At 38.2% G+C, this 23,004-nt stretch overlaps 1 protein-coding gene across 1 annotated transcript in view; it reads right to left on the bottom strand.

The window, feature by feature from the left end:
• Nucleotides 1–491: 491 nt before the first annotated feature.
• SEL1L (SEL1L adaptor subunit of SYVN1 ubiquitin ligase) overlaps nt 492–23,004 on the bottom strand; it is a 56,566-nt gene continuing 34,053 nt past the window's right edge. Inside the window, exons 11-21 of the mRNA XM_036080167.2 lie at nt 21,325–21,381; nt 18,667–18,735; nt 16,189–16,266; nt 15,031–15,093; nt 13,643–13,730; nt 13,175–13,323; nt 12,239–12,404; nt 11,600–11,674; nt 10,687–10,859; nt 7,028–7,156; nt 492–4,745 (exon numbers count right to left, since the gene is read on the bottom strand). Coding sequence (XP_035936060.1) covers nt 4,536–4,745; nt 7,028–7,156; nt 10,687–10,859; nt 11,600–11,674; nt 12,239–12,404; nt 13,175–13,323; nt 13,643–13,730; nt 15,031–15,093; nt 16,189–16,266; nt 18,667–18,735; nt 21,325–21,381 — 1,257 coding nt within the window. The 3' untranslated portion in view covers nt 492–4,535. The remainder of the gene's footprint in view (nt 4,746–7,027; nt 7,157–10,686; nt 10,860–11,599; nt 11,675–12,238; nt 12,405–13,174; nt 13,324–13,642; nt 13,731–15,030; nt 15,094–16,188; nt 16,267–18,666; nt 18,736–21,324; nt 21,382–23,004) is intronic.

Genomic DNA, 23,004 nt, shown 5'->3' on the forward strand with positions numbered 1-23,004 from the left:
TTGGTTGGCTTTGCCGGTGAGCATGACTTTTGATCTCAGGGTCATGAGTTTGAGCCCCACAATGGGTGTAGAGATTACTTAAAAAGTGGTAATAGGGTGAAATATGTTAAGGGGATTAAGAGGTACAAACTTCTAGTTATAAGTCATGAGGATATAATGTACAACATACGGAATATAGCCAATAATATTGTAATAACTTTTTATAATGACAGATGGTAACTAGACTTATTGTGGGGATTTTTAATGTTAAAAAAAAGGTAACATTTCTTAGCAAATTCATATTGTCCCTAGGGCAAAATTCAACTTATAAAAATCTGAATTTGGAGAGTTAAAAGTAAATGAAAGATGGATTCAAACTGCCCCAAATGAATGCTCCCAGAAGCTTCTAAAATTCCAGAAAGGTCCATCAAAAATGTAATCATTCAGATAAAAAAAAAAAAAAAAGTCTGACTGGAAAGGTGCTTGGTCATGGCACATTATGGCATACGGGATAACCAGAGGTGGATTCTTTATTTCACAAGTTTCAAGATACAGTACAAAACAAATCTGTACATCTCTCTATTAACAGGATTTGTTTACACAATTATATTACACTTCACCAGCCTTTATACCGTATTTCATTAAATACAAAATAAATTTACAAAAAAGTCTACCATGGTGTTCCTTCCAATGCCAGCTTATGGTCTTTTTAAACTTCTCCTAAATATTGATAGTGGTTATACCTTGATCGTATTGACATTATGATTTCTTTTTTTAAAATCAAAGAGACTAGTGTCAGCTTATCTGTCATTCCAGATAGGAAAAACAGTGCATGTGAGAGGCTTTCCTGCACATGACCAGGACATCCTTCTCATACACACAGAATTGGGAGTTTTGCTTCTGTAAATAGTCACTTTAAAATAAAAATCATTTTTACTTGGGATATTTTAGGTTTTCTTGAAATACGAAGTGAAAGGAGAAATTTAGCTTCAAGGACTACACACATTTAAAAAATCAGGTAGTGGCTCAGACAATATGGTGTTCAGAAACTATATTTTTCATTTATATGGGAGAGCAATGAGTGAGGAAAAAGATTTTCATGAAAACAGAAGTTTCTTTTACTTTATTTCTTGCATTCTTCTAGTCATAATATTGTGCAACACATATTAAATTCACTTCCAGAACAAATACTAGCTGTCATCGGGGCAAAAGTAGCCCACATTGCTCTTCTTGGCAGGTAAAGGGGCTGTTTATCTGACACTGTTTGTTTTGAAATGTGCATGTGAAACATTAGTCCAAACCTCTGTAAAGGAAGTTTTTTGCAGATGGAGCTAGACAGTAATACACATGCTACACACATGAAGAGTTGTGGTCTCCATTTACAGGCTTGCATGCATACTTCCAAAACGCTGGCTTGAAGAACAAATGTAAGGAGCAAAGGAAGGAGGGAAAAATGAAGCCAAAAAAAAAAATCCTATACAAAATACTTAAGTTTCCTGGAGGCAACAGCAGCTCCTTAATTAAATAAAGCATCCGATCATGGTCAGATCACAGTAGAAGTTTCTACAACTTCCCAATGGTACAGAGCTAGAAAAGCTTAGCAGTAAAACTTTCACAAATTAACCTTATATGCACAAGGGTAACAAATCCTCAAGCGTATTAAGGTAAATGATTCCAAAGTTAATCTCATTCAAGTGCTAAAATAATGAATTTTGGAAAAAAAAAGGCTTTTACTTTTTCTGTGCCATTGAATATTAACCAAAAATAAGATAAGCCTTACTCAGAAAACAGAAACAAAAATTTCAAATACAGAAAGAAAACAAAAAACCCAAACACCAATGCTACCTTTGTAACATAAAATAGAAGCAAACAGATGGTCTCAAAACTCTGAAAACAGTTGACTAACCACAAACCAAACGCAGAGGAGAATAGAAGCCAAGTATTACTGTCGTCACCTTCAAAGGCAGGAAGACAGGCTAAAGGGGTCAGGAGACAGGCTACCACAGAGAAATGAAGCTGCACTCAATCTGCTAACTCTAAATTCTAACATTAAAACTCCTGAATCCCGGAGTTAGTTTAATGTCACTGACATTAACTAGCTTTAGTTACTGTCATTTTATTCAAATGGATGCCATTTGATTAGGTAAGTATTGAGCATTATTTTAGGAGAAACACCAAACCCAGTTCCTACTTGCCTAGGTATTATGTCCCATGAACAGAGAAGAAAAAGGGAGCAAAGTATTTTGAGACAGTCGTAAGGACTGAAGTCACAAAGCCATAGAACGAAATTGTTTTAAATACACTGTTCAAATTTCCTGGAGCAAATGACCCAGGGGACAAGCAGGTGGTGGAAACAAGCCAGGAAGAGGCTATGTGGAATATCAGTAGTAAAAAGGACAGGGCAGTAGTGGTAACCTAGCAGGACGTTTGTTATTGCGTGAAGAACACGACCGCGCCTTCCCATCTGGCTTTAGGTAGTGCACGCTGCTTTATGAAATGTCTCTTCAAAGCGCAAATGGAGGGAGGTAAAGCTAGAGATAAAAAATGTGGCTAAAGGAGAAATCAGGTGGATGGATGGTAGAGGGAGAGAAAGGGAAGTTCAGTCATCTTGGAGGGTTTTAAAACATTTAAATACATTAAGACAGTTCCTTCGAAATGCAACGTGGCCGCTCCCGTGAACTCTACTCATCTTCGAAGGGTGGGGAGAAGTGGCAGTGGGGAAGACCAATATATTGTACCAACTGCACTCAAGTCTCTCTCTGCGTAAGAGGTCAAACCCATCTTTCTAGTTAAGAGCTGCCCAAAGCAACAGGACGCTCTGGAGGGTCAAACTTCCTACCTTTCGGATATGCTCTTATACATATGGTTCTGTGGCCACCTCTTCAAATTTGGAAGCAATTATGTGGGAGTAAAGTTTGCTTACCAGGTTTCTCATAATACTCTAAAACACACACAAAGAGTGTACGACTTCACACTGAAAGCCTTCACGTTCATTACAGACTCATTAAATCTAGTTCTAAATATAATCCCAACTTCAAAAACCAAAGTCTTACAACTCTACAGGTAATAAGCTCTTCAAGTTTTCTGGCAGATGAGGGATTATGGAAAAAATAGTAGAAAGGTTACTACAAACAGACTGAGGTCAGGAGGCATAGAAAGCCTGCTCAGATACCAACGTAGTCTCAGACTAGACATAGGCTGGTGAATACCACCATCTGACAATAAAAATACAAATTCGGTTTAAGTTTAAATTTCTTCATTTGCAGGATATGTGAAGTCCTCGATTTTCTTTGTATTGTTGCTGTGCTCCACACTATTTAACCAGGCAATTCTCAAGTGTCATAGCCTTGATTTTCCTACATTTACCAGTGGGAGGGTGGTGCATAGGACAGCTAAGGAAGTGGCTGACTTTCTACTGTAATAGAAAACTGCAGAAGTAAAAATCGACCTGAACAGTATAAACAGGCTTTGGCTTTCCTCAACCACTGAGTTTAATGCATCTTAAATTCTCTGAGTTTCAGTTTTATAATGGTAGTCACTGTATGCCACATCCTGGCAATAATATTTCAAATCTAAAGAATTCAGGAGGGTGAGATCTGTTCTTTTGCAGTAAGAAATGCAAAGTAAAATCCTGGGAACAAATGCTTCATCTTTCGGGAGAGTGTGTCTATCATCTCTGTACCCCACCCAGAGTTCTTTAATATGGTTTTCTAATTTCTCCCACTTAGTCCATCCTCTGGCTTCTGGATCAAGGCTCTGTATATTCAAAACAAACAAGCAAATTACACTGAGTAAGTGGGGGCAAATTCACATGTTAGCTCAAGAAGTCAGTTCACAATGTTTTATATATTCCATTCCAGAGAAGTGAAGTTCACATCAAACTCTTTAACACGCCTTTCAGTCTTTGAAGGAGAGACGTATGGTAGAAAGTATGACAATCACCAATAATAAGAAACCTCCCAGCCTTCCCTTTTAAAATAACCAATATGTTGAATATGTATACTTGCATGTGGATTGGTAAAAGTTTCTCAGTTATTGCAGTTCTGAAACGATCTGAAGACTTTGTTTTTTTGTTTTTTGTTTTTTTTTACTTAAAAGGCAAGTTCTATTTTCAGACTTTCAAACATGTTAAGGTTAAACTTGCAACTAACTGTTTTTTCCTTTTTACAGTGATCAGTTTTTAGTGTTGATGCACAAGACCTTAAAGGTGGTTGATAGAAGAACTTATGCACATTGAGAGAGTGATCGAAAGGACCCAAGAAAGACAGCTGGGTACGGCAGACATTGAGTGTCTCGTATGTTTCCAGAAAAAAAAGGGGGGGCCACTGAGAGTTGTTATTCCATACGGCACTGAAACAAACATTCAACTCAGTTTAGGTGAGAGTTACTTATCCCTGAAAATAAAGGCATCAGATTCTAAGCAGCTTTAGGAATTCAATGCTTCCTTGTGCCTCTTCCAGGAGGTGACCACTGATCCGAAGTCCTAAATCCAATGCAAGTGTTCTCCACAAACAATTTCCTTGGTTGTCACTGACCAAGGCTGGACACGGTGGCTGTTACTGCGGTGGCTGCTGCTCTGGTGGCCCCTCCTGCTGTGGTGGCACCGGCCGGGGCCCAGGAGGCCTGGGGACAGGCATGTCTTGGTGCTGCCTCTGCCTGTAAGCTATGACTGTTCCCAAGAGCAGTGCGATGATGGTCATGAGGTAAAGGTCCCACTCAGGTCCCAAAAGCTGGTCCATGTCAAGTTGGGTGAACATATCTCGAATCTTAACGAGAATAATATAAAAATCATTATGATCACCAGAATGTCAGAGAAGGAACTAGGAAAAAAGTTACATCGCAAATTAGAGATGAATACAGAACTTATTAAAGTCATTGGTTTTAGGAACATTTCGCAATGCAATTAAAAAAAAAGTGGCTTTAAAAGCCTTCAACTGAAACTCAAAAAATAACATGTCTCAGGAACTGAGTTTTGTAACAGTCGGTGATACAAAGTGTCTAACAGGGTTCCTTTCCATCAGTAATCCAACCCACTCATTTCCTACCATTTTTCACAGAAAATATTTGCAAGGAATACTGGGGACAGTGGAGAGCCAAGGTGGGGAATGATCGTATCTCAGCACGCCTGCCACCTAGTTGTGACGGCACCCCCGCTGAGAAGCCCCGTTCTAACGACAGCAGGGGATTTCACGTCTTCTCTCGTGTAACTGATGATGGAAGGAATTCCAACGTTTAATAGCTGAATGACTAATGCTTTTTAATAGGATTTCACTAAATCTTTAACACCTGAATTTGGACTTAAAAGTTATGTTCTTCATCTATGATACTTCGTTTTAGTGTCACTTAAGAGAAGTCATTCCTGATATTTTCGGACTGCTACCTACCTACGGAGGAAATAAACATGGGGTATAATCCTTTATACTGAAATAAAGTTATATTTAAAATGTCCCCATAATATATATTTGTAGGTACAGCTGCTAAATTTTTCTGGAAAAAGACTATAAGAAACTATTAACTGTGTTTCCTGGGGTGGGACCTGTGATAGGAGATTTTGTGTTTTCTGTACCATCTGACTTTCTCACTCTTATCATTCTCTTTTTTAGTTGGAATATCTACGTGGTAGGATTATGGAGCATTTTATTGTCTTCTTTATACTTCTGTATTAAAAAAACAACAAAGATCGAATAATGCATGACCAAATCCTGGACTATAATCAGCAGTTTCTTAGTCCTACAAACTGTGAGAGACAAGGGTCTGCAATAGCCCTGACAGAGAGAAACAGCAGGCTGCCACGCTGTTAGCTTTTCAATTAAAGGAACAAGGACTGTTTCCATTACTGGAGGGTACAGCATGCCTGGTTCATGCTATCAAGCAACTATAAATTTGCCATTACAAATGTGTAAGCAACCAGGGGGACGGAGCCCGACACCTCCGGTCCGCCAGAGCACCATGCATGGAGGCCCTCGGCAGCACAGGACAGGGTTGCAGAAAGGAGCAGCATGGACTCCAGTTACATCTGTGTCACACAGGAGGAAAAGCCCGTTCTGGAATCGAATGCTGAAATGGCGTATCAACCTGTCCTAAAAGATCTTAACCAAAGGTTGAAATATCCTATCCTGGTCTGGAGTGAATTCAAGTTAAATAGCCCTTGTTTCTGCATATGTTTTAGGACTTTTGGAGTTAGATACTTCATCAGGTATTATGAGGAAGTAGAGGTAAAGCAAATGTAAAACAGGAGAACCCAAGAGCACCTACCCAGAAATACAGGTAACTTAGGTCAGTAGTTTTGAAAGGAATAGGGAACCCACCTCTTATCTGGGTGGGTTAGCTTAATTAAGTAGTTCAAGGTATTTTTACAGAACGAAGTTCTAGTGGTGCTTTAAACATGTTTTACACCAGCAGAAGAACCTGAAGTACAACAGCCTGGGCAGGTTCTCAGGTTCTACTTCTCCCCTTTTTAAAAATTCTCTTTTTAAGGGACTGGGCTGAGTCATTGCCGGGCAGTCATCTGATTTACTGTTTACTGAATTTAGTTAACTACGGTTTCAAACTGCCAAGTGTTGGCCTCAGTTTTCTCTAAACCAGAAGACGCCTGCGTCAATGAAAACTGCTTCAGCACCTGGAGCCACCACCCAAGGCTACCTGGAAACGTACTGCTCTGTGGCTACCTTCACCCCACACCCGGTGCAATCTCCTGGTACTTCACCTGGGGGAGAAAGGGATAGGACCAGACACTGGCAGGACACTCCTCCCCTCTGCCCAAACTTTTTAGATACAAACCTCTGGACTGAGCAGCTTACATCATTTGTATTTTAATTACAAGAGGCATGGAGGGTCGCCTGGGTGGCTCAGTCAGTTAAGTGGCTAACTCTTGATTTCGGCTCAGGTCACAATCTCAGGGTCCTGGGCCTGAGCCCCACGTCAGGCTCCACACTCAACGGGGAGTCTGCTTGAGGATTCTCTCCTTCTTCCCCTCTCCCAATTCGCGCATGCTATGCTAAAATAAATAAATCTTAAAAAAAAAAAAAAAGAGGCATGGAACACTTACATTTGTTTCCCGTATGTACTGCAAGAAATATACCACACCTAATTTGCATAGTGCTAGGAAGACTGGTACTTGTGCGTCTGGGCTGGCTTCAGCTGCCATGTCATAAAAACGTTTCGCAAGGTGAATATCCTAGAATATAGGCAATAAACCAAAATTCATCTCTTGTTAAAATAAGTAAAATAATATTATTTAGCTTATACATTCAGGTATCAGTTTATATATTTAGAAGATTTATTTTACCTTTCAAGTTTTCATTTCAAAATTTCCCGTACCTAAAGGAAAAACCCAACCTGTAATTGGGTAATATTTCTTTAATTATCTAACTGCTTAATTTTGAAAAATTTAACTGAAAAATTTTAAGATTTAGCTCATGTTCCTCCTGCCTGACATCCCATTTGCTGTGCAGATGTGCTGCATACAGCTGCATCCCTATGCATAACACAGGCCAATCTTAAGATTTCCGGGGGCCACCTCTAAGTCTCATTTAATTTTTCTTAAAACTTCAGTCAGTATAAGCAATTTCTGGTTTCAGTTTGGAACAGTAATCTTCAAACCTAGTAACATGCTCATGATTTCTCAGAGGGTACTTGCATGGATAGTAAACCCATTCTGCGTTTCCCTGCCTTAGACATATTTCTGTAAAAGGTGAAAGAAGTCATTATGAATTCTGGCCCAGACTGGAGTGTTCTGCATGCAGATAGAAGCAGAACGGCACAGTGGGACGTTGTGAAATTTTCATTTTACAACCTCACTTTTTCTATGCCCTGACTATTGTCAAAGAACAACCAAGCTCCAAGGAAAGAATTCCATAAGACATGGGAAAGAAAGGTTAACATTAAAAAGGACTTTTTCCACATAGTTCAATATAAGCAGTTACTTTCAGCTGTTCCCTAAACTATTGCTAGGGTGTGTCATTAGTTAAAAAGAAGGTTCTCTTCTGTTACTAACACTAAAAGTATAGTTAGTCTGGTTTTTAAAAAAGTGTAACAAGTTTTTTTTTGGACTGCCACACTTTTCAAGATCATGGATCAAACTTTATGTGATAACATTGACTTCTGTGCGGATGATTTAATAGGGTGATTAAATCTTATCAATTACATCCTGAATCATTTATTCCATATAATCAATCCTCATTTAATCCTTAATATTTTTCTAACTGTACTAGATGCTGAACTGAATAGTTTTTAGTAGTATGAATGCTTCTTTCTTTAAAAAATGGGAAGAAATAGGGAAAGGTGATCATAATGTCTTACAAAAATTAATGGAATCATTCTGATTTTTATACATGATTAATTATTCTTAAAAGTTGCATCCCATAGTTCCCTACCCCCATTCTTATTGAAGAAATACTATGCTTTTTATCATAGTCTTTATTCACAAGAATTTATATAAGCTATACATTACATTACAAATTAAATTATGAGAAGGCACACCGATTAATTTTCTCGGCTTCTAATCTATTACAAAAACAGAGTTCTGTTACTTTAATTTTGATTGCTTTTAGTAAATTATAATGAAGTGTATCCCATAAAAACCATAACTTATGTGTAATCTTTGTGTTAGTCATCAAACACATATTAATTTCATTTGAATTAAAAAAGTGAAGTCAGACTTGTTGACAGAAGCAAAGTCTGATCTGGCTGACTGGTCTGACAACCAAGAGAGGCTTCAGTAACTTGGTAACATGGCAGAATCCTCCCCAAGCTGAATGCACTCTGCCTGCAGTTCCAGAGTCTTGATAAAACTATATTCAAGTATCTAATATTAATATAAATGTAAAATATAAAAATTTACATATGGGAATTAAAAAAATTAATATTCAAATGTGGTAAAATAAAAGGCACTTGGACAAAAAACAATGCATTAGCAAAATGAAAATGAACACATTAAGCACATTAGGTCAATAAAGTGTCTCTAAGTGACAGAGTAAGGAATATAATTAGTTATTTGATACATCTTGGTAAAGCCTTTCAGCACTTCACCCAGGAACTGAGAAAGTGAATGACTCCAGTGACCAGGGAATAAATACATCTTTTGCAAGTCTCTAGTTTCCAACTCCTTGCTTTCAACAAGACTGAAGGGGGACCTAACTAAGTTGTCAGTGACAGATTACTGAAAATAATTTTAATGACAGATCACTCTGATTTTTGGCACACGTTATAGACTAAATGTTTGCGTCCCCCCTAAATTTCTTTGTGGAAACTCTACTCCCTCCTGCGATGGTTGGGATTAGGAGATGAGGTCTCTGAGAGGTTACCAGGATTAGATGAGGTTACAAGGGCAGAGCTCTCATGAATGGGATTAGCATCCTTAAAAGAGTCTCTAAGTGCTTGCTGCTCCTTTCCTGCTCTCTCCTCAGGTTAAGGACAAAAGCCAGAAGACAGCTCTCTCTGGCCCAGGAAGCAGGGCCTCACCAGACACCAAATCCGCTGCCACCATGTACTGCAACTTCTCAGCCTCTAGAACTGTGAGAAATCCTGTTATTTAAGCCGTCCAATCTATGGCATTCTGTTACAGTAGCCCAAAAGAGACAGCATGTAACCCTAAAGCAGTTTAAAGAATTAAGTGACCTTGCTATAAGATTCCTCCCTTTCGTATATACTTGTTTATATGAACAAGATTCCAGTCATACATTTATAAAAATGAAAAATGAAATTAATGCTAAATCTACTCAATGATGCTTAAACTAATTTTTAAAAGATGCTGCATTCATCTCATTAAATGATGCATTTTCAGTAATCACAAAAGTAAAATTTTTGTGAAATTTGTAGTATTATGTTGATTTATTCATCACTGTATTGATAATTAACCAACTATGACTAATAATATCTCATGAACTTTTCTTAACACTTAGAGCCTATAATCATAGGAAATAAAATTTAAAATTTGAGTTTAACATACTTTGTTTCAGATAAGTATGATCAAATGATCAGTAAAATATCTAAGCATTAAAAACATTACATTAGTATGTGATGCTATGGGAATAATGGACTGAAAATATGAATTCAGGAAGAAAAGGAAAAGATACCATTTTTATTTAATAAATTTGCTATGTATTTAAAAAATTAATGATGAGGGTATTATATTAAAATTTTGGTATTTAGAGGAATTTAGTCATTTTTTATAAAGTGTTGGTGCTTAAAATAGCTAGAATTTAGACACTTTGGAGCTTATGATGATAATTTTTAATGTCAAATTAAACATGTACAGGAGAACACACAGCTTTTCAAAATCCTCTTAAGGGCATAGAGGCAAATAAGACCATAGGTCTAAAGAATGTTAGACTGTATTAGGAAGGCATTAGACTCAGAAATACATTTATCAGTAGCAAACATCTTAATTTATTTTGAAATAATTTAGAAACAATAGAATTTGGCTGAAGATGGACAGATAGTTTCTCAAGCAAGGAGTTACTGATCGAGGCAGCACTGCATTTCCATTTTAATGAATGTTTTTGGCTTACTATCTTAAATATAGCAGTGTGTGTTTGATGATGAAAGAGATGCAAGGATGGGCTTCTGAAATATTACAAAACTGTCTTATAACTTAGTACCTAAAATCTGAGCACATTCCAAAGAAAGCCTATTTTCTATAAAAATGTAGACGATTCCCCCAAATCAGTTACACCATTCAAACATTTGTTTTGAAGCCACACTCACCTGTTTAATGCCTAGTCCCTTCTCATGCATATATCCCAGATTAAACATAGCCTGGGCACTGTGTTGCTGCTCAGACGCTAGACGATAATGAATAAATGCAGTCTCGTAGTCTACGTCAGTGCCAAAGCCATAGAAATGGTAGTCTCCAAGCTTAATTCTAGCCACGGTATAGCCTTGAACAAAAATTAAATGCAGAACTGCCAATAAGTCAAGCGTGTTTAAAACAGACCAAACTGTTATTTCTCCTCCTGTTTATATGCTTACATAAAACGGAATTTTAATTTGTAGTACATAAACTTTACAACAAATCCTTCAACCAAGCTATAAATTCAATAAAGACTTAAACTAGAGGTGTTGCTCTTCTGAGGAAGGCTTTGTAATAGTCAGGGAGAGGTAAAACAAGGTGGGTGGTAATCCCTACTTCATGATAATACTCTTCAAAATGAGCATGTTCTAATCTATCTGCCATTTACACTGTAAAGTAGTTCAACTGGACCACTGTTCGGGTTTGAAGAAGGGACAGCCAGGCAATGTTGAAAGGAGTATGTGTGAGAAAGAAATACTCAAAAAAAGGGGTTTTAGACTAGTATTTTATTATATATTCTATTCGATTCTCATTTTACACAGAATATTGGCCTCACACTAAAAATCAAATAGTAAACCATAACATGATATAAATGTCCAGTACAAAGACCTCACAATTCAATTTAGAAACCCAGAGACTAGAATTGCCATTTTAAAAATAAATAAATCATGATGCAAACAAGTTAAGCAATATTGTGGGTCTGTCTGCGTAATTTTAAGTTGACGAGTGACATTACTTAGTTTTTTGTGGGAGGTAAGAAAACAAAACGGAGACAGTAAAGAAAGGTCCCGGGGTGAAACTCTTCCCTAGAAGGTAGTGGTCACTCACCTTGAGAGGCGGCCCTGTTCCAGTGCAGCAAAGCTCTGGGGTAAGTCTCGTTCTCCCCCACAATGGTTGCTTCCCCTATGAGGAAGATGAAGTAAATACAGATCAGGCACTTAAGAAAGACAGGCACTAGACTGTTAGGGTTCATTTATAAGCCAGAGTGGCTATGTAGAACATAATTTAAACAAGAATTGGGATATGGCAAATATTAAATGAAAAAAGCACTGTATTGACATTAAACCAGTATTAGAATAAAATACCGAGTTCAAAGGAATCACTGCCTCTATCCAGGACACACTACTTCCCTGCAACATGTTGTATCCACAGAACTAATAAGGAGACTGACTACTGAGCTGCCTCTACGGACCTACGTACTGCTGGAAAAACGATGTTGTTACATCTGCTGTATTTTGGAAGATGGATTTGTGAAACAAATGGCAAATCGATTTCTACTGTCAACTCTAACATATAACACTAACTTGGCTGGCTTAGGGAGCTGAGGGAAATTACTCACGTGTTGTTAAGGTCAATTTACAACAATAAAGAAGTTTTTCTTTGTGGCTTTTCGCTTTAAGCATGAACAGGTGACCCGACGTGAGCCTCTGTATTCTAAAGGCAAGGCAGGACGGCAGTGAACCTTACTCTGATCGAGAATGAAGGCTGCGTTGCTCTGCGCCACTTCGTAGCCCTGTTCGGCCAGCAGGAGGTACTGGATCACGGCGGCGTTGTAGTCGCCGTCTTTATAGCTGTTATAGGCCATCATAAGCCTCTCGGACCAGCGGCCTCGTTCACAGACGTTCTTAAACAACTGTGAGAACAGGAGGAAAAAAAACCCGTAACAAAATAAGGAACATATGCCAGAAAATCAGTTTTGCACTTTGGCTGTAAGTGACTGTGGGGCCACCTCTCTGCATCGCTGGTAGCTTTATCAAATACATACACAAGTCCGGGATTTTATTTGAAGTTTTCAGTTAGTCTTTAGAAGAGGTTTATAAAAATAACAGTAAACAATTACGTATCACTACCCTCGCCAGGCACTGTTCTAGTGCTTGCTTTATGCACAGCAGGCACAGAGCTTCCCTCAGAGCTCCCATGAGGTCATGGGGGCCACTCCATGAGGTAAGTCCTATTAAGGGCCCCGTTTCACAACCAAGGAAACTGAAGCACAGAGCAGTTTGGAAACTGTGCCAAGCATTCATCAAATGCCACTGTGAAGTGCCAGTTATGAAAGAGCTAAAAGGAAAAGTTCCCTTTGGGAGACAGCAGCATTCCCCTTTACAACATTCATTCAACACAGACTTTTTTGGTGTTGTTTCAGATGCTTTCTAGGTGTTAAAGAAACTGCAGACAACACCACCTGTCCTCATAGATGCGGATTCTAGTGGGGAGAGACACATGAGATAAAGAAGCATGACAGTGACACACAGGCCCTGAGTCTTCCCTCAGTGTATCAAAACTAATAGGTTGAGTCTGTTTCTACTTGAGAAAAAATCATGCAAAAAAAGCAGAATTAAAACGACAGATTTTCCTCTTGAGAAAATTAATTTCCTGTGTATAAGTCAGTAGAAAAGCCCTTACCTCCACTGCAGTGTGACACGATCGCATCACACCTGTGCCGCTGGCGTGCATCTGGGCTAGGTTATAGAAAGCCAAGATATGGCCTCCCTGAGAAGCTAAATTAAAATACTTCAAGGCCTGTTTATAATCCCTCTTGACTCCAATGCCATCTGTAAGGAAAATCACACGAAAGGTCAGAAATAGTCTTAAAGAAGATTTAGCTGAAGCACCAGAGAAGCCTTAAATAATGAGTAAAATCAAATGAAATTCAGAATTCTTACTCAGGAAAGATGTGAATCCTACTAATGCAGATTAGTATATTATACAGATTAACATAATTTACAATGAAAAACAAGATGCACAATCATTGAATTGGGAGAATATTAATCAGCCAGAATGTGAGAGCTCTCATATATCACAGTGGCATCTGGTGGAAAATTAGTAATTTAGATGTCGGTGTACACAGCGTTTAATGCCAATGTTACTTACTATAGTACATAGAGCCAAGCTGCAGTTGCCCATCCACCCAGCCTTGTTCAGCAGCTTTCTGGAAATACTTTAGTGCCAGATCATAATTCTGTAGGAAAAGAGGTCACATGGTCACATGATGAGAAAACTCAAAAGGTTGATATACTCAGAAGTTAGTCATTCATTAAAAAGAGTTAAAAAAACACATATAAGATATTCTCAAAGAGCCATTAAAAAGACTACCTTCTAATTTTTTTATAATATACAGATGGTAGTCTATGTCACAGAGGGGTTAATATATTTAAGACTGTGAACAATCTGTATGTTCACTCTCAGAAAGCCTACACAACGCTAGTTCTGGTTCTTTGGAGAAACCTTGGAACACAAGACCAGGACTTAAGAAACACTCTTATCTTTCCTATTAACCAACAAATCTTTTTTAAACTTCAATTTTTCTAACATTAAAAAAGGAAAATTATTTTCTCCTTATTCATTCTTTTCCTATGTAGCTTATCAAGCACTATCTGATTATTAGATTTCAAATATCATAACTATCCTCAGAGAAAAATTAAAGCAAAGATCACTACTGAATTTTAGTGTCCTAAAATGACTAGAAGGAATCAACATGAGAACACACTACTGTCTTCTGTGCCAGGGAACACCTACAGATTGGAATCCTAAACCTAACTCTTCATTGCAGGCCCAAATTAAATACATTTTACTTGGAGAGATCATAGAGAAGAGGGCAGCAATGAGAATCTCGGGGCATCCAACATGAGGAAGTAGTACAGAAGAATGAGAAGCAATGGCCTAGGAAAACCAAGAGAACTTGCAGAATTCCAGGGAAGAAAGAGTTCAAGTGACATAGAACCAAAAAGTCAATAGGTGTTGACATTTGGGAAGTTACTGGTGACCTGCATAGAGCAGTTAAAAGAGGCAGAAGCCTGACTGCTGAGACCTGAAGAGTGAGAGGTGGCCACTAATATAGTTCATTGTTTGGAGAAACCTGGCTTTGTACTGACGGACTGGAGAGAAGAGAGGTAGTAGCTAGAAGGGCAAAGAATAGAACAGAAAGCTTTTGTCCTTCTAAATGGGAGGGACAAGCACTTTCTCAGGCTCGAGTGAAGAAGTAGGGAGGGAGAAGTCTTGGAGAGATGGAAGCATAGGTAGGGCAGACAGCACAGACAGAATGCGAACTAGCTTCACATCTTTAGTGGAAAGTGTCAGAGACAGAGCCATTCGAAGAAGGCAGTTAGTATGGAGGGTGCTGGGTACTCAGAGAACAGGAAAAGGTTCAGCTCTAGACATAAAGGAAGGATTTCAACCCGGCTGGAAGCTAGCTAGTTATACTTCCCTACCTCACCAGCTGACTGCTTGTTTAAGTCAGAATGTTAAGACGGAAAACTTACAACTTGAACTCCTCTCCCATAGAGGTAAGCCATTCCGAGTCCACTCTGTCCGACTGGGTTGCCCTGCAAACCAGAGACAAAAGAGGGAAAGGATTCATTAAAAAAAACAAAAAAAACAAAAAAAACCCCCCAAAAAACAGCCAAGAATAAATGACTACCAAAGAAATGAGTTACAAGCATATTCAAAAAATGTCTTTGCATTTTTTCAATTCAAAATTCTCCTTCCCAGCAGGCTAAATGTAATACTGACTTTCAGAGATTTGGGGGTCTTCAGTAATTTGCTGAAAAAGAGGAAACAGTACATTTATCTAGAATTAAATTTTGGTGACTTACCTTATGACCATCTGTTCCATGAGTTTATGATAGAACACATGACTAATGTAGTTCTTCTTCTTAAAATTAAAAGTAGGTCACTTTTTGGGTAGTTTTTCATTGGTAACCTCCCTCCCCAATAAAGAAGGAAGATGCCATGGTGGAAAGTCAACCACCATGTAAAACAGCAATATTGGGATCAGGTGGCAAAATACACTTAAGATTACTGGAGTGTCACAGAACAAAGATAATCATTGTTTTGAGACCTGAAAGAGAAAAATCTAAAATTCAACCTAAACTCGGATGGACAGGGGCATCTTTTAAAAAGTGTCACAGCACTCCCTTGGGAAATACTCAACTGACATTTGGAACTGAAGTAGTATGTAGCTGGCGAGGAGATAAGCATACACAATGGAGGCATACAGGGTCTTAAATATTCATATGTAGTTTTCTCTGGGCCAAAGAAAGCCTAAGTTTTATATTTATGATTATCGAAAGTACCCAGTTATGTAAGTTTTAAACCTCAAGTTGCAAAACAAATAGGGCAAATTATAATAACTCTCAATTGCATTACTAAAATCAGTATTTCCCTGATGAGGAAACTTCTCAATGAAATTGAAACAGAGGCTTAATACTCAATAATTTGCCCCCCCCCCAAATAAATTACTTTTTACTGGAAAGTTTTTTTTTCTAGCCAGTCCATTCCCATGAATCACATTTACATAAGTGCTTTCAATAATTTGAGGCATGAGTTGGTTAAGACTAATCTTTCAGTATAATAGACTTATTTATTAAAATAATAATAATATGGCACATATTTCAATACACTGAATCATGAGGTCTTACCATGTCAGCAGCTTTCTTAAAGTAGTGAAGAGCTGTCTCATTACTCTGTGGTACAATATCACTTCCCTCTGAATACATCTGGAAAACAGAGCCTAATTTTATTAAGCGCTATACCCCTCTCACCTATAATGTATTTCTATCTCATCTCATTCTGGTTTTTGTTAGATATCATGAAATCTTTGAACAGTTTAAAATTCCCCATATGACATTTTAGATTTAAAAGCAAAACCTTAAAAGTAAACATTATTATTATATCTTCTTTGCCATAACAAATTTGACTTTTTTACAAATGTGAATATATTAAAATCAGTTCACAGATCAATCTCAGGGGAGAAAACCTTTAACTCAAGGTGAGTCTTTTCTCTCACTCTATCCCAGGGCAGTCAAATGGTTGTTGAGTTGCTTGGGGTCAGTGATTACACAAGAGAAAGGGGTGCTGTCGGCAATGCCCACTTCCCTCTCTCTTCCACCATGACTTCCCTCAGGGTAAGATACAGGGTAGGTCTTAAGTTCAGGAAAAGAAATAACTAAAAGGTTATTTAAAAAGGTTTCAAGCACTGAATGATTAGAGTACCAGGTACAGAACATGATAAAATGGCCAAGAGAAAGAAGAACAGAATGACTGAGACTGTTTTTTTCATCCACGTATACATTAAGAAAACGGAAATGGAAATCTTTTTTTGAGATAGGGTTAATTAGGAATTCAGAGCAAGAACTGAAAGGGCTAGAATGGAAAGTTCTTAAAGGCTTAACAAAAACAGATGGGGAATACTAATTTCGATGCTATAATAGTTGGGATGTCTACATGTACGGTTCTCAGGCCCCAAATAACTGGTTGTGATTATGTGGCAAATACTGATGAGATTTTTTTTCTATTTGTAAGAACCTTTGTGACAGATTTATTCTACCTGAGCATCCTAACCTTAGGATTTGGTTATGGATGTAAATATCCACTGATGTATACTGTATTTGTTTTCAAAATAATGAAAAAGGAAGTTCTGAAACGGTGCCATGTCACATGGAATCTACTTGCTAGGTCTCCAGACTTCGGTGTTTCCTTGCTTAGAAAAGAACCACACTGACAGGTGAGTGATGGCTGTCACATGGAGGATGATTAAAGCCTGCAGACAAATGCTGACAAACTCTAGTGGCCTCTACTCAGCACGGAAGAAAACAGGCAATTATGACAGACTTAGCAAAAAAAAAAAAACTGCACAGCAAAAAGAAAAAAATCCCTCATTATCGTGTATGATACACACAAAGTAGGAGCTCAGTGATAGCTAATTTCAACAGAAAATTAACATACTGATGAGGAAATGCTGTTTCCCTTATGTTACCTAAGAAAATGCCTCGAAATCACTTACCTTACCACAAGACACAATATCCTTGTATTGGAAATTTTATTTCCAGTTTATTTTTGGTAAACTGTAGATTGTAACTACAACATGTTTATTTTTTTTTAAAGATTTATGAAAAATAGAAAAAAATTTTATTTTTGTTTTTTTTTTTTATGTTATGTTAGTCACCATACAGTACATCATTAGTTTTTGATGTAGTGTCCCATGATTCATTGTTTGCGTGTAACACCCAGTACTCCATGCAGTATGTGCCCTCATTAATACCCATCCCCCCACCCCTCTCCCCTCTAAAACCCTCAGTTTGTTTCTTGGCGTTCTTATTCTCTCATGGTTTGTCTCCCCCTCCAATTTCCCCCCCTTCATTTTTCCCTTCCTTCTCCTAATGTCCTCCATGCTATTCCTTATATTCCACATATAAGTGGAACCATATGATAATTGACTTTCTCTGCTTGACTTATTTCACTTAGCATAATCTTCCTCTAGTCCCATCCATGTTGATGCAAAAGTTGGGTATTCATCCTTTCTGATGGCTGAGTAATATTCCATTGTATATATGGACCACATCCTCTTTATCCATTCATCTGCTGAAGGGCATCTCGGCTCTTTCCACAGTTTGGTTATTGTGGACATTGCTGCTATGAACACTGTGGTGCATATGTCCCTTCTTTTCACTACATCTGTGTCTTTGGGGTAAATATCCAGTAGTGCAATTGCTGAATCATAGGGTAGCTCTATTTTTAATTTTTTGAGGCACCTCCACACTGTTTTCCAAAGTGGCTGTACCAACTTGCATTCCCATCAACAGTGTAAGAGAGTTCCCCTTTCTCCACAACCTCTCCAACATTTGTTGTTTCTTGCCTTGTCAATTTTTGCCATTCTAACTGGTGTAAGGTGGTATTTCAATGTGGTTTTGATTTGAATTTCCCTGATGGCTAATGATGATGAGTATTTTTTCATGTGTCTGTTAGCCATTTGTATGTCTTCTTTTAGAAAGTGTCTATTCATGTCTTCTCCCCATTTTTTGACTTATTTGTTTTTTGGGGGGTTGAGTTTGACAACATGTGCTTATTATGCAAACACCTCTTGCTATTATGTAATACATTCACAGAACATACAGTACCTTTCCCAAGAAGGCCATCGCATGTGAATTGCCAGCATTAGCTGCTAAATTGAAGTAGTCAAATGCTCTCTGTGAGAAAAGAATTTATTAAAATAATTAGTTTTTACAGAATCTGCCTTTGGCTTTTAACCAAAATAATCATTTCGGAACATTTAAAAAATCTTGTAATATGGCAGTATCTCAGTTTAAATAGCAGCATGACATCTCTTGGTTGCTCAAGGTACCTACCCCTCTTCACGCCTAATCCATCACTGAATCCTCTAACTTTCACCACCAAATTCTGCTTGAATCCACCCATGATCCTCCACGACTACAATTCTAGGCTAAGCTACATTATCTCCCCCCGAACTTCTGGAACACTCCCCTCCTTGGTCTCCTGCCTTTAGTCTTCGGTCACCCAAAGCAACAGTTCAAAACACTTAATATGCTGGTCCTTACAGCCCCTTGAAGTCTTGCAGGGGCTATACTGGCGTGATCAGACACGGTTTACCTCAGTACTGTTCAGCTTGCTCTCTGCACTCTGGTCCTTCCTGCCTCAGGACCTACACACATACCACTCTTTCTGGCCTGGAATGATCTTACCTCCAGGCTCGACTTAAATGTCATCCATTTCTCCTCAGAGACAACTGCCACCTCCCACTTATTAACCTGTTACTGGACCCTTTCATTCTCCTTAATAACAACAATCACAATTTATTACATGTCTGTTGGTGTGATTATTTAAAAAAATACCTAATATTCTAGTTCTATTAAACTTGACGCTCTGTAAGGACAAAAAGACCAAAGCTATTTTGCCTGGCATTGTATTTTGAATGCCTAGCAGTGAATAGGCACATAGCAGGCACACGAACTATTGATGAATTAATGCAGTTATATACTGGGAACTCCTTTTATTCCTTTTGAGAAGCTGGTGAAAAAAGGCATTTCACAAGTAAGCAGCATACACCAAGGATATCCCAAAACTTGTATAAAAGGTATGCAGCAAACTTGTCATCCGGAATTATCTCACCTGACATTTTTATTAGCCAGTTCATCTGGCCTAATGACATACATTTGAATGACCTAAAGATAATGAAAGCAGTCAAAATGCCATCTGAATTAAAAAAAAACAAACCATGGGTATTTGGTATAGTTTTAAGTGACAAGTGTATTTTATGATCTACTTCTTAAAGCTGATGAGATATGGAAATGAAATAACCTTAATCAGAATGTTTAACTGTTATGGCAGAATAACATTTATCAAGAACTCATTATGTGCTAGGCATCGTCAGGTGCTGGGAATAAAGTGGCAAAGTCCGTGCTCTTTTGCAACTTAAGTTCTAGCAGAGGAAAAAACTTAATTACATAATTGGCAAATTTACAATGGGTAAGGGCCATAAATACACATTTTCAGAAATTTTAACTGTGGTACATGACCTATTCCTGGAGTGGGGTTAGGAGACTAGAGAAACATTTTAGGGGAAGAGATTGGAGATGAATTCTGGAGGATGAGTAGGAATTAGCTACATAAAGAAAGGAGGTGGGATAATATTCACTCTAGACAGAGGGACTAGCATTCCAGAAATACTGAGATAGTTTCTTCATATTTTCAAAGACCTGAGAAAAGGTAAATGTGCCTGTGACTCAGAAAGCAAGGGGCTGGTAAGGGAAACAGAGACTGGTACAAATCCTGGAAATCATGTTAAATAAAGGTTTTGGTTTTTAAGCAACTGATAATCATGGACCACTTGAGTTTTAAGCAAGGGAACCACAGAATTAGGTGTGTGGTTTACAAACATAGGCTACTGCTTAGGAAATGCAAGCAGGAGATGACTACAAGTGGCAGGTGTACTGACGGATACAAGGGAAGAGATGAGCAAGATTTAGGGCATAAAGCGCACAAAAGCTGGGTACAGATCTGACTGCTATAGTTGTATACTCCTAATTTCTCACAAACTCAACAATGACTTTTCCTCGGTTCCATGAAATTTTTTTTTTCAAAGATTTTATTTATTTATTCATGGGGGGGGAGGGAGAATCAGGCTCCCCACGGAGCAGGGAGCCGGATGCGAGGCTTGATTCCAGGACCCTGGAATCATGACCTGAGCCAAAGGCAGACACGTAACCAACCGAGCCACCCAGGCACCCCTGAAATATTTTCTTTTTTTTTTTTTTTAAAGATTTTATTTATTTACTTGACAGAGAGAGAAACAGCTAGAGAGGGAACACAAGCAGGGGCAGTGGGAGAGAGAGAAGCAGGCTTCCCGCGGAGCAGGGAGCCCGATGCGGGCTCGATCCCAGGACCCTGGGATCATGACCTGAGCCGAAGGCAGACGCTTAACGACTGAGCCACCCAGGCGCCCAGCCCTGAAATATTTTCTAATAGGAGTTTTAAGACATACTTCTACTACATAACCATAGAAAACCAAGATACTGTGTATGTATTTTTGGCAATATTGAGAACTAGGTTTCAGAATTTAAAAAACCCTTCCCACAACTATGAGGTATAATCACATTTTTAGTCTTCAGTTTTCTCAGGGGTTAGATGGATCTTGAAAGATCATTTGTGATGATTGTCTAAGTAACATGAACCTGATACTGTCATTGATAAGAAATACATCTAGAGCACTGTTTCCTTCTACAACGTGAAGTACAAAGCCCTGGGAACAAGAAAGTTACCTGATGATTTTGTTCTACTCCACGCCCTCCATGCAGATGCAGCTGTCCCAGACCAACCTGAAAATTAACAAGAATGAGCAAAAGTAAATGGTAGCATCTGGTGTGTCATTAAATTAGACCAGTAAGAAATCATTTGGTCATAAAAAGGCTTCTCTTCAGAATTCAAAAAAGTGAAGACTTAAGTCTTAACTCCTGAAGATATTACTCTACTTAAACCTACAGTTTTTAAAAACTGAAAATGCCTGCTTTTAATTACAAGGTATCTTTCTGAAATAAAGATGAAATAAAGGCAATTTCAGGCAAACCAAAACTGAATTTGTCACCAATGAACTCACTCTGAAGGAAATACTAAAGGATTTTTTTTTTTTTTTAAGATTTTATTTATTTATTTAACAGAGAGAGAGACAGCGAGAGAGGGAACACAAGCAGGGGGAGTGGGAGGGGGAGAAGCAGGCTTCCCGCCGAGCAGGGAGCCCGATGTGGGGCTCGATCCCAGGACCCTGGGATCATGACCTGAGCCGAAGGCAAACGCTTAACGACTGAGCCACCCAGGCCCCCCTTAAAGGATGTTCTTTAGAAGGAAGGAAAATTATCCTGGGAAGCCTGGCAGTAAGAAATAAAGAGGAATGGAAAGTTAAACTTATAGGGGGAGCCTGGGTGGCTTAGTCGTTAAGCATCTGCCTTCGGCTCAGGTCATGATCCCAGGGTCCTGGGATCGAGCCCCACATCGGGCTCCCTGCTCCGCAGGAAGCCTGCTTCTCCCTCTCCCACTCCCCCTGCTTGTGTTCCCTCTCTCGCTGTCTCTCTCTCTGTCAAATAAATAAATAAAATCTTTAAAAAAAGAAAGTTAAACTTATGAATAAATCTAATTATATGGACTGTATACAAGAATAATATCTTGCAGGATCCAAAAATATATAGAATTATAACACATACAGAGTACTCTAAAGTTTGCATTGTCCAAGAAATGGTAAAAGTGCTCATTCATACTAGACTTTGATAAAAGAGTAGTAAAACGAAGTCCAACTATCACCTTAGTAGAGGGGAGGAGGTACAACACCAAAACACTGAAACCAAGAGAATGTAAGAAAAGAGACATAAAGAAGCATGGAAAAGCAAAATGAAAGAAAGCAAGCAACATAGAAAATGTAAACACAAATATTCAGTACTTTCAATTAAAAGACTGTCAGAATGGATAAAAAAAAAAGTAAAAGTAGCCCGATGATGCTTCCAAGAGACATACCTTAAACATAAGAGATGAATACAAAAGGTAGAAAAGATATTCCATGTAAATACTAACCAAAAGAAAGTGGCATAGCTGGCTAGTACCAGACAAAGTACAATTTAAAGCAAAAAACATTTCTGGAGATAAAAGAGGACATTTCATGATATACAAGCTAGTTTAACAAAAAGATTAACAGTATTAAGTCTATATGCAATCTACATGGCCTAAAATACATAAATCAAAATTGATAGAAATACAAGAAGACAGAGACATACGCACACCAAGGGGGCAATTTAAACAATACTGCCTCAGCACTGGACAGAAAAAACAGACAAATTCAGTAAGGATTCACAAGATCTGAACAACAGGATTAAGAAACATAACTCAATTGACACATAAAGAACACTATACCCAAAGACTGTAAAATTTATATTCTCTTTAGCACACGAAATTTG

The sequence above is a fragment of the Halichoerus grypus genome, chromosome 8, assembly GCF_964656455.1.
Source record: "Halichoerus grypus chromosome 8, mHalGry1.hap1.1, whole genome shotgun sequence".
NCBI classification, from domain to species: Eukaryota; Metazoa; Chordata; class Mammalia; order Carnivora; family Phocidae; genus Halichoerus; species Halichoerus grypus.